This window comes from Pyrus communis, chromosome 4 (genome assembly GCF_963583255.1).
Source record: "Pyrus communis chromosome 4, drPyrComm1.1, whole genome shotgun sequence".
Lineage (NCBI taxonomy): Eukaryota > Viridiplantae > Streptophyta > Magnoliopsida > Rosales > Rosaceae > Pyrus > Pyrus communis.
This window is the reverse complement of record NC_084806.1, coordinates 4,441,659-4,453,799: the sequence shown is the minus strand read 5'-3', so window position 1 is coordinate 4,453,799 and position 12,141 is coordinate 4,441,659. Positions and strand designations below refer to the sequence as shown.

The window sequence follows — 12,141 nt, the reverse complement described above, 5'->3', positions numbered from 1 at the left end:
AAAATAAATCAACAAACAAAAAAGCTGGAAGAAAAAAAAAACATATATATAAGTTATTTCCACGTGTCTCACGAAACAACGCCAAAAAGGAGAATATGCCCAACGCAACCTCTCGTACGATTCTCGAGGTCCAAATCACCGATACCTCTCCTCCAAATCAACGGCCACGAACCCGTAACTCTACCCAGCACAAGATCCAACGGCCCACGCCACTCTTCTCAGTCTCAACTAACACCGTTCCTAGGGTTTATAGGTTAGGCCCATTTTGCTCTTTCCTCTTCTTCAGTTTAGAACCAGACCACAAATCCGGCTCCGCTTTCTCTGAAATTTTCCTTCCAAATTTCCTCGAGAAACAATCATGGTGAAGGGCCCAGGACTCTACTTCGATATCGGCAAGAAAGCTAGAGGTTCGCCCTTTTCGTTTTCTCTTCATTTATTTTCTTGATTTATCGTATTTTCTATTTTTTTTTTCACTCGTGAAAATGTGTATTTGTATTTTTCCGCCCAGATCTTCTCTACAAGGATTACCAGAGCGACCACAAGTTCACCGTCACCACTTACACTTCCACCGGACTTGTAAGCTTCTAATTTCCTATATTTTTTGTTAATTTTTTTCCCTTTTTGATTTTGATTTTTGTCCGAGAAATGAATAGTGCATCTATTTTCTTTTTGGAAATTTATTTTCTGTTTGGTTGCTGAGAAAGTGTTTAATTTAATGTTGCTGTACCAAATCATTCAAATCACATGATGAATACTAGAAGTTTAAGGTCCGCACTTACAGTCTACTTAAGAGTTCACTAATATTCATGCTTCCGGTTATCGAAATGCTGGCTATTTTTCTGTAGTGAATTTAAAGGACTCGTTGAATTTTTTAAGCTAATTGATAAGTCACCTGTTTGATTGCTGTTTGTTCCAGCGGATTCCTTGGATTTGCAGCATGGTTTTTCATTGGTTTATGTTAAGTGATCTTGCAATGCCGTTGTGTTTGTAATGATATGTTTTCGGTCGCTTTACTTGAAAGGGTCGGAGGTTTATTTTGTTATTCCATTAGTAATCTGGCTGCTTGCTATGTGTGATTTACGTGGTGTGTTTTATATTTTTTGGATCCTACTCGCTGTCATTTTAGCTTTGTTTTATCCGACTTTGTTTTGTTCTGATATTTCGATTCATTTTACTTCTCAAGGCAATCAGTTCAACTGGAATCAGGAAGGGTGAACTGTATATTGGGGATGTGAGCACCCAGCTGAAGAACAAGAACATCACAACTGACGTGAAAGTTGACACCAACTCTAACGTAAGTCAACAGAGCTAATTGTATCTGCACTAGCATTTTTTTCTTCTCATGTAAAGAACAATAGGTCAATGCAGTAACTGGAAGCCTCCTGACCCTGAACTCATTACTGTTTGGTCATGTGTATGTACGATCAGTATGAAGTTTTATGGTTTTCATAGCTAACTTTTGCAACTTTATCTTGGTACTTTGAAGATGTGCTCCATGTGACTTAACACATGAGACTTGAATTTTTTTTTTTTTTTGTTTTTTTAAATCTCAAAAGCTGACTGTGTTGAATTGGTATAAGTTCTTCATTTTTCTTCCCAACTACTAGATAAGACTGTAAGCACATTTCGTGGCGTTAGTGCAACCGTTTAGGCCGAATTATACAAATTTCATTGTCTACATTTAGTTAGCTGATAATATTGTGTTACAGACTTCACCATCTTGTGTATGGTTCTTATAATTACGCGCTATCTTATATCGTTAATATATTCGATACAGGGTTACATATGCAAGTGTTAGTATTCTCCTTTTGTTGCACTATAAATTTCATGCGGTGAACAGGCAATCTATAACTGATTATGCATGATGGAGTAATTTGGTTGCATTGTTATTGTGACTGATAATTGTCTTTCAACATGCAGCTTCTCACGACCATTACTATTGATGAACCTGCACCTGGTCTCAAGGCAATCTTTAGCTTCATTGCCCCTGACCAGAGATCTGGCAAGGTGAAGAATCATCGCGTCCATTTTCTGACTGACTTGTTGCTTCAGTTGTGTTCACTTTTTTGCTCTGTTAATGCATGTCTTATCGGGCATCATATGCATAAGTCATTTCTTCATGGTCCGAACTTGTGTGTTTTGTGAACAGGTGGAACTCCAATATCAGCATGAATATGCCGGGATAAGCACTAGCATTGGGTTGACTGCCAATCCGATTGTTAACTTTTCTGGTGTTGTGGGGAACAATCTTCTCTCTCTGGGAACTGATCTTTCTTTCGACACTGCCTCTGGCAACTTTACCAAAGTGAATGCAGGGTTGAATTTCACCCATTCTGACCTCATTGCCTCCCTGTTACTGTGAGTACTTCTGTTGACGAGATCGATAAACCATAATAGATCTTGTGTCATTATTTGAGTCGAGTTGGGCTTATTGCATATGTATGTTTAGGTTGATGTGGTCATTGCATGTGTGATCCGATATTGTTGGTGAATATACAGGAACGATAAAGCTGATACTATTACTGCTTCCTACTACCACACTGTAAGTCCACTCACCAACACTGCTGTTGGTGCGGAGCTGTCCCATAGCTTTTCAAGCAATGAAAACAGCCTCACAATCGGCACAGCGCATGCACTTGACCCTCTAACCACGGTGAAGGCTCGGGTGAACAACTATGGCAGGGCAAGCGCTCTCATCCAGCACGAGTGGCGTCCCAAGTCATTCTTCACCATCTCAGGAGAGGTCGATACCAGGGCAATAGAGAAGAGCGCAAAGATCGGTCTAGCCTTGGCACTCAAGCCCTAGTCGTATGCAGGTATTCTGTGAAAATGGAACGTGGATTGTTTCTGTTTTTGCATGGTGGAGGGGGGAATAAGAGTAGGTAGACAGAAGGGGAATTTTCTCTGATGAACTTGTGGTCCTTTTCCGGTGGTGGTATTCGTTTTCTTCATATCTTTGGCGGTAATCGGGTTGTATAAAATAATTGGCACGAACCGATGTCGTGTCATATTCCTTTTGAATGTCCTTCCAACCCAAATGTTGACGGAGGGTGTACGTTAAACTGCTTAATGTGGGTTTTTGTCAATCGCGGTATACGGTGAATTTTTTTATTTTTCCAATAATTAAGCAAAGTTGCGAACGTAGGGCAAATTCGAATCGTTGGTAATTGTTTTGTTAACTTGGATCACAAGTAATGGTGTGTTTTCGGTTTTTTATGCAAAGATCTTCCAATCCGACTTTTTTGGTTATTTTATTTTGGATCCAGCGATCTTAAACGAAAAAGCTCGTGCCCGTGTATCACGTGGACTCGAGAATTCCTAATCCTAGATACCTTTGTGAAAGGAAAAACAAAAGAGAATATCCAAAAATGCTTTTTGCGTGAGCGTTAGCATTTCGCCCTAAAGAATAGACTTTTGTAAAGTGAGATTTTCCTTGAACTTTTTGACTTATGCTTCTCACAAATGGTAAAATCTTGATAGTAGTTGTCACGTATTTTGAACTCTTCATCTCTTTCATCAAGTGTATGGTGGAATTTCTCTAACAGAAATTTGAAACGGCAATCCATTTGATCATCACATCTTCACAACCTTTTAACATGGTAAAACATGAAAATCTATTAATCCGATTAAAAGAAAACTATGCTCTTATAACTTGTATTCGAAATTGGCTAGTTCTATTAATGGAGTTTGAATCCCTTTATTAGAAGTTTTTTTCGTATAACAAGTAGTATTGAGAAAAAAATTCAAAACTTAAACCTCGTGTTTAAAAATAAATATACTTCATCACTTTGAAATTAAATCACGATAAGTAATAAGTAGAATAATGGTAAAATTATCCATTGTCTTGAATTTGAAACACTTATTAATTAAAATACTGACGATTCTCTGATTAGAGGCTTTGAAGACGTACCTTCGTGGATTACATCAAGATTACGCAAGCCTTGTAGTCGACATGCCTTTTTTTTTTTTTTTTTTTTTTTTTGGAAAACGTAGTCGACTTGCTTTTTGGTGAACTGCTTTTGGCTTTTGGGTAATAAAAAAGTACTCAAGCTTTTTATACCGTTGATAATAAATAGAATAAAAAATAAAAAATAAATGAGATCCACCACCACCTCCTTCATTCTTTCCATATAAAATTCGTTTCTTTCATGCTCTCGCTCTTCTGAGTGGCCGCTGCTCATACCATGTCGACGGTTAGGATAGAGCCCCTCCTCCGGGACCTCCACCACTACCGTCGACAAAAACCCAGACACCGCCGTCCGCCGTCGAATCATCCATTAAAGCTCAGCTCTTCTTTCACTGCTTTTCCAAAGAAGCTAGTAGTCTCCAACGGCCGCAGCTTCTGTTACTTCCAGCCTCCCACTCCCAGGAGGGGTCCCACTCTCGGAGTCAGAGCTGCCTCAACCGATACAGCCACTGTCGAGACCTCCGAATCCGCCGATCCCTTCTACAAGAAGACCTTCCCTCTCAAGCGGACGGAAGTGGTTTGTGCTTTCTTTCCGCCATTTCTGAATTTGCTGTTTCTTTTGATTGTGGGTTGTCGACGCTGCTTGAATTTGTAGCCCAATTACTGAGCTCAAATTTCAAGCTCTGTGATTTCTCGATGAACAGTGTTTTCAAAGCTGGAAACTTCGATTGGTGCTCGTTTGTTTCGCACAGTTTCTCGGCGACCAATCAGAAAGTCAAATTTTCCTTCTGAATTATCTGATTTGGCCTCTTTGAAATGGTAGGTGGAGGGAAAGATCGTTGTGAAATTAGATCATGGGAAGAATGAAAAGAAGTGGGTGCTGACTGTGGGTTGTAATCTTCCTGGAAAATGGGTTCTTCACTGGGGAGTTTCTTTTGTGGACGATGTTAGTGGGTAAAATCTTCAGACTTTAATAGTAGATTGCAATTACTCTCTCTCTCTCTCTCTCTCTCTCTCTCTCTCTCTCTCTCTCTCTAAAATGTTTGTTTGTATTGTGCAGCGAATGGGAACAGCCTCCTAGTGAAATGAGACCAGCTGGTTCAGTTCCCATCAAGGTATGTATTTGGGTTCTTAAGTTTGATTGCAGAGCTGTTGGTTGGAATGAATTTGATATACATGAGGATTTTCAGGACTATGCAATAGAGACACCCTTGAAGGAATCGTTGTCGTCTGTGGGAGGCGATACATCTTATGAAGTGAAAATTGATGTTAAACCCAACAGCGCAATTGCAGCGATAAATTTTGTTCTCAAGGTTGTGATTTTCAACTAGTAAGCCCCTTATGTTATATATACCGGCTATTATGTTATTATGCCATCTTCAGTGTCTGCTCTTGTTGGGGTGTTTTGGTGTTGCAGGATGAAGAAACTGGTGCTTGGTATCAGCACAGAAGGAGGGACTTTAGAGTGCCTCTTGTCGCCTACCCACAAGACGATGACAATGTAGTTGGAGAAACAAAGGGCTTCGGCATGTGGCCAGGTTGTCAATGCCACTCTATTCTCTGGTTTGCTTGATTTATTTTGTTTGTAATACTGTTAAATCTGAACCAATTTGTGATCTTCGAAGAAATGGTGTAATAAAAGCCCAAAAGGAGACTGTCCTAATTCAGCTTAAGAGTGGAACTCCGATGTTTCTATACATTCTTAAAAATGATTCCTTTTCCACTTATCCTTAGATGCAGTTAAATGAATAAAAAACAGGTTTTGTTTTGCTGGTGTGAGTCTATATTCATATGTAACCAATGTCAACAGTTAAGCCAAGCGTCTGTCTTGCAGTCGCAGCTAAATTCTAGAGCCCACAAATACGCACTCCTTTTGGCTGTGGAGGAGATGGGTTATGGTTGATTAGTTTTTCATTTTCACTTTTTCTCCACAGATGTCCAACCTGAATTGAGTGAAAATTTGAAAATTGCTTGTGTCCAATTTGATTCTAGGAGTTTTGGGTAAACTATCCAACGTGTTCGTCAAAGCAGAATCATCAGATTCCAAAGATCAAGACAGCAGCGGCAGTGAATCCAGACACCCTCAACAGAAAACTACGTGTCTAGAAGGATTCTATGAAGCACTGCCAATTGCAAAAGAAATTTCTGTAAACAATTCAGTAACTGTTTCTGTTAGGAAGTGCCCTGAGACAGCTAAGAATCTACTATACTTGGAAACAGATTTACCTGATAATGCTGTTGTTCACTGGGGAGTTTGCAGAGATGATACTAAAAGTTGGGAAATTCCAGCTGCCCCGCATCCACCAGAAACAGTAGTATTCAAGGACAAGGCTTTGCGGACTCGATTACAGGTTTCTAAGACCTTTTCTTTTCTATTCCTTCTCCTCTCTTGTTCTTTATATTTTATTTATAGTTTTGTAGTTGACCATTCTCTCTCGTGGTATAAACACCAAATGTTTGTTGACTTCTTTTGTATAAAATCATTATGTTGTATTGTAGTTATGGGATCACTGTTATATTTTTGTTTGAATTTTTGGGGAAAGGAACAATTTCTAATACTTTTGCAGAACAACATAATAACTGGAAATCAGAGTTTAGTGATCCATTGTACAACTTCCAATAATTTTGAAGATCATGAAACTGGTGCTACATTGTTCGTTTTAGTTAACTCTTCTCGCATACAAATATCTCTGTGTTGGTTGAAGCATGATTTTGAACAGTAGAGAGATAGGGTATTGTTTTTGCGAGCATGTGTATGATCAGAGGCCTATACTATATAGAAATTGTAATCTTGATTATTTTATTCATAGCACAAAGGCCTATTTATCCAATCGTGTATGCTTAGCGAACAAGTAAGGATCTCTACAAATCAGGAATACAATCATAATTATTTACAATATTAATTCCCAAACCTCAGGAGAAACGGTTTCCTTGGACAAGACTCCTTCTGTAACTTATAGGGGGATGTTATTAGAAATTTTTTAATGCATACGTACTTGTTGTACATGATATACATGATAGAGAACTGTTGAATGCATGTATGTTCTGGCTATTAGCATCCTCATGCTCGCAGGAATTTGTATAATCGTAAATCTTAATTATACTTTCATTTTCTTTCTGCTTCTCTAGAAAAGCTTTAAAAGCAAGATTTATTATCTGTTTTGTGCTTACTAAAGAATTTTTCTATTAAACTTGTCAAGAATGAATTATTTTCTTGATTAATTTTGTTATTATCATGGACATCTTGTGTGCAGCAAAAAGAGGGTGGAAATGGATGCTGGGGACTGTTTACTTTGGAAGAAGGACTCGCAGGATTTCTTTTTCTTTTGAAACTAAATGAAAGTACGTGGTTGAGATGTGTGGGAAATGACTTCTACATCCCCCTTTCAAGCTCAAAAAACGCAAATGTTTTACAAAGAGAGATTCAATCTGAAGATGCTCAGGTATCTGACGGAAGTACAGAAGCAGTAGAAGAAAATACTGCATATGCCGATGGATTAATCAATGAAATGAGGAACTTGGTGAGTGACGTTTTCTCTGATAGAAGTCAAAGGACAAGATCCAAAAAAGCACAAGAAGCCATTCTTCAAGAAATAGAAAAATTGGCTGCTGAAGCGTATAGTATCTTCAGAACTACCGTTCCGACTTTACCTGAGGAAACCATTGCAGAAACTGAAGATGTGAAAGTCGCCCCTGCCAAAATATGCTCAGGGACAGGAACAGGTTTCGAAATATTGTGCCAAGGTTTTAACTGGGAATCTAGTAAATCTGGAAGATGGTACATGGAACTCAAAAGTAAAGCTGCAGAGTTATCTTCACTAGGTTTCACTGTGATTTGGTTTCCACCTCCCACAGAGTCTGTTTCACCTCAAGGGTACATGCCCAGGGATTTATATAATCTGAACTCCAGGTAACATATGTTACATAATACTTTTGTCATGGTCTTCACAGTTCACCAATCACCACATGTGCACACACACACACCCCTATTTTTTGTAATTTTTTTGAGCAAATGAAAAAGTAGTTCGGCATACCTCTGACCTCTGTTTTCTTGGTTTATGCACATTCCACATACTTATTAACATACCAATTATTTGTTGAGTTTTAAGGTTTCATTCTTAATTATTTATTGTGGTAAAATTCCTTATTTGGTTCAGAGGGTTACTTTTATTTTTTAGTTTCGATACTGAAATCTCATTTAAGAGATGCTAGTTAGTATCTCTATGGGGAGGATCATGTAAAAGTAGTGATTGCTCCTTTCTCACACTTCTCAGATACGGAAATATGGACGAACTGAAGGAGACAGTGAAGGTATTCCATGATGTCGGTATGAAAGTTCTTGGAGACGCTGTTCTGAATCACCGTTGTGCACATTATCGGAATCAAAATGGTGTTTGGAATATATTTGGTGGTCGTTTAAATTGGGATGATCGTGCAGTTGTTGCAGACGATCCACATTTTCAGGTATTTAACCTTTTTGTGCTCATCTGAATTTCATTTCAAGATAGTGTCATTGATATTTATTATTTAGTACATTTCATGTGCGCTCATGTGTACATGCAAAACTGTAGTTCATGGACTTGTTAGCATGTGATACCGCAGTTTATTTTATGTGCGCATGTGATGTTGTAGTTTATGATGTTGTAACGTGACAAACTTCCAAAGACACTTAAACTTCGTTTGTGGAATGTCTACGGTGCCCAGTGTTGCAACTCCAAACACGGTGCTGCACAACCCCATACATAGTGCCTGCACAGTCCAAATGGTGACCAATGACCATAGATTAGTATTTGGTTTCGATAATATAATAATAATAATGTTAGGACTTTTTAGCGAAACATGTTACCTGTTCTTTAGATAATCTTCCGTCTTTCTTGAGTTCCTTCACTTGTGTAGTTAAAAACACTAATTCCTTATGTCTGTTCATTTCATTATAGAGTGATTATTTTGGAAAGCACTCTGTAATCTCCTTATGTTACTGAAAGAAAAACAGAACAAATGTGATGTGGGATGCCTTTCTATATGAGTAACGTGTGCATGATATACGTAGGTGATATCGAATGTTTATATGCCAATGTTTGCTTAACACGTTTTTTGGGAAAATTGTTTTATGTAGCTATTTTTTAAGATTTTTGAAAATGTTTTCTCTCTGTTATACAGGGAAGGGGTAACAAAAGTAGTGGAGATAGTTTTCATGCAGCCCCAAACATTGATCATTCACAAGATTTTGTGAGGAAGGATATCAGAGAATGGTTATGCTGGCTAAGGTTAATCCCTAACATGTTCTTATGCCCATTATGACGTGGAATATCAATTTGTGGACGTACCAGTACCTTGCAAAAATTGTGGACATGTTGTATGTTATCCAATTGAAGTGCAATCTCCCTTATGGTGCATGTTATGTTGAAAGTTTCTCTATTATGTTGATATAAATGTATGGCTGACCGTCACAGGAACGATATTGGGTACGACGGATGGAGGCTTGATTTTGTTAGAGGATTTTGGGGTGGCTATGTCAGGGACTACATTGATGCTAGTGAGCCCTACTTTGCTGTAGGCGAGTTTTGGGATTCCCTAAGTTATACATACGGGCAAATGGATCGCAATCAAGATGCACACAGGCAGAGAATTGTTGATTGGATCAACGCTACTAATGGAACTTGTGGTGCATTTGATGTCACAACAAAAGGGATTCTCCATGCAGTAAGTGTGCATCTTTGTAGTTTTAATTCCAACTGTAAAACTTCTATGACTTTGCTTTCCATGTTTGTATGGCGGATGCTACTTTTATTCACATGGAATTACTTGTACAGGCACTGGAAAGGTGCGAGTATTGGCGATTATCAGATGAGAAGGGTAAGCCTCCAGGGGTTCTTGGATGGTGGCCATCTCGTGCTGTCACTTTCATAGAGAATCATGATACTGGTTCTACTCAGGTTTGAACTGTTTTGATCTTGAATTCTGTGTTATTTTATAGTCGAGCATATTAATATTTAGAAGTATCGAGATGCAAATTCTTTTATTCTTTCCTTTTGAAGGGTCATTGGAGGTTTCCAAATGGAAAAGAAATGCAGGGATATGCTTACATTTTGACTCATCCAGGAACACCTACAGTTTTCTATGACCACATTTTCTCTCACTACCAATCTGAAATTGCTGCTCTGATCTCTCTCAGAAACCGGAACAAGCTCAACTGTCGGAGTACAGTAAGTATCACTAATCAAGTCGTTCTGACTTATAAGGAAATATAAGTTAAAATAGATTTCTGTTTTCATTCTTTTGTGGAAGATCAAGATATCATCGAAGCTTCGATTTCATTTTTCACTTTTCATTGTAGGTTAAAATCATCAAGGCAGAAAGAGACGTGTATGCTGCCATCATTGATGAAAAGGTTGTCATAAAAATCGGACCAGGTCATTACGAACCTGCTAGTGGACCTCAAAATTGGAATAAAAGCCTGGAGGGAAGAGACTACAAGGTCTGGGAAGCATCATTAGTTTTTTCCACACCGGTATGTATATAACTACAAGTATATAAAGTTGAGTACCAGATGATTCAATAAGGAAGCTCTCATATTTTACATCTTAAGCAAATAAAAGGATGCCAAGATAGAGTGATATGTAGACCGACCTGAGAATGGGGCGGACCGACCTGCTTCAGCAGTACAGAATCGTGGTCAGTCGGCTGAGTGTGGAAGTGGTGAGCATGGTATTAGGTTGGAAAAGCAGTGCTCCATCTTACACATGCTGTTGATGATTTCCTTTTCCTAGTTGGATTAGATTTTGACAGCAGCAATGTTGTTTAAACCATCGTATCTCTATCTCTTCTTGGTTTGCTTGTCCTTTGCATGGCATGGAAGTAACTTGTAAATATATAAAACTGATCTGAAACCAACACTGGAAGATCCCAAACCCAGACTATGACAATGTTTTACAAAAAATTGGGACTCTGTAAGCCTTTGGTGAAAATGTCTGCAACCTGATCTTCAGTAGGAATGTATCGAACAACAATATCACCTTTTTGAACCATCTCCCTAACAAAATACTAATACAAGACAATCAATTCTGTGCAAGTATCTCTCCAAGTTGGGAGTTTGCATGGCCTGGCTCGATCTTCAGGTCCCAACTTTTTCATCAAATATTCAAGTCATAAGAACAATTATTGAACTCTAAAAAAACTGTTCCGTGAGTTTCTTATAGCAAGAATGGCAAGTAGATTTCAAAAATCTAGCTCCACATTTTTATTTCAATCAAAGTCGACAAAGCATAAACTTATCCATGCATACAGTAAAGATATATACTTGATTGACTATTTGGCTTGGTGAAAAAGGAGTGCCCTTCCCTAGCCCACCTACCAAGTAATGCTATTCATATCATGTTTTTATACCACATTTTTATACCATCTTAGTGTTGAACTATAAGCCATGAGCTGATTAGTATTTGAGAATAATCTTGTCTTTAATTGTGTATTCACTTGTGCTTAGAAATTGCCAAGTGTAAGATCAAATTATGTAAGGCCATGAGTGCCATGTGTGATGATCCTAGCTATTGCTAGATGAGTGGCTGTGATCTTTTCCTCTAGAAGAAAAGATCCAGCTAAGCCTTGTTAACAGAATTATTCCCTTTTTGCACGATTGTGTGTGCTGTGTGGAAAAATATACTTTTACAAGAAGAAAAGGTTCCTCTGTAACTTGCAGAGAGAATAGCAGTCATTTTCATCATTCTCAGTGCATTTCCTTCTTCTTCCATTTTACAAACGCTAACATGGCCTCAGAGCCAGGTTGGATTTAACAATCTGGGCGTAAATCTGTGAAGCTATCGAGCTCAATCGAAGCTCCATTGAAACTCTGTGAAGGTTGTCGATTCAGATCAAAAATCATGTCTGGATATGGAGGCTCGGAAGTGAGGACTCCAATCTTCTCCGGTGAGAACTACGAGTTCTGGAGAATCAAAATGGTTACAATCTTCAAATCTCTCGGGTTATGGAACCTGGTAGAAAAGGGAGTGTCAACACCTGACTCGAAGAAGAAGAAGGAGGAAGCTGAAGGGTCATCGGAAGACGATCGTGATGATGAAATGATGACCGTGCTAATGAGAGATGCAAAGGCTCTGGGAATCATACAAAACGCAGTCTCTGATCAGATTTTTCCTCGGATTGCAAACGCTGACTCAGCCAAGAAGGCATGGGATCTACTGTATGGAGAATATCATGGAGGTGATCAGGTTAGATCTGTA

At 38.6% G+C, this 12,141-nt stretch overlaps 2 protein-coding genes across 2 annotated transcripts; both read left to right on the top strand.

The window, feature by feature from the left end:
• Positions 1-249: 249 nt before the first annotated feature.
• LOC137730848 (mitochondrial outer membrane protein porin of 36 kDa-like) lies at positions 250-3,086 on the top strand. The gene is made up of 6 exons (XM_068469837.1): positions 250-407; positions 509-576; positions 1,184-1,294; positions 1,921-2,007; positions 2,150-2,358; positions 2,500-3,086. Exons 1-6 carry the CDS (start codon positions 359-361, stop codon positions 2,804-2,806), a joined length of 831 nt encoding a protein of 276 aa, XP_068325938.1. The 5' UTR covers positions 250-358; the 3' UTR covers positions 2,807-3,086.
• Positions 3,087-4,092: 1,006 nt separating this feature from the next.
• LOC137731470 (alpha-amylase 3, chloroplastic-like) lies at positions 4,093-10,721 on the top strand. Its single transcript, XM_068470584.1, has 13 exons — positions 4,093-4,484; positions 4,731-4,861; positions 4,968-5,022; positions 5,098-5,220; positions 5,325-5,445; positions 5,900-6,258; positions 7,162-7,817; positions 8,182-8,371; positions 9,068-9,174; positions 9,361-9,610; positions 9,721-9,843; positions 9,946-10,113; positions 10,245-10,721. Exons 1-13 carry the CDS (start codon positions 4,185-4,187, stop codon positions 10,428-10,430), a joined length of 2,769 nt encoding a protein of 922 aa, XP_068326685.1. The 5' UTR covers positions 4,093-4,184; the 3' UTR covers positions 10,431-10,721.
• The last annotated feature ends 1,420 nt before the right edge of the window (positions 10,722-12,141 follow it).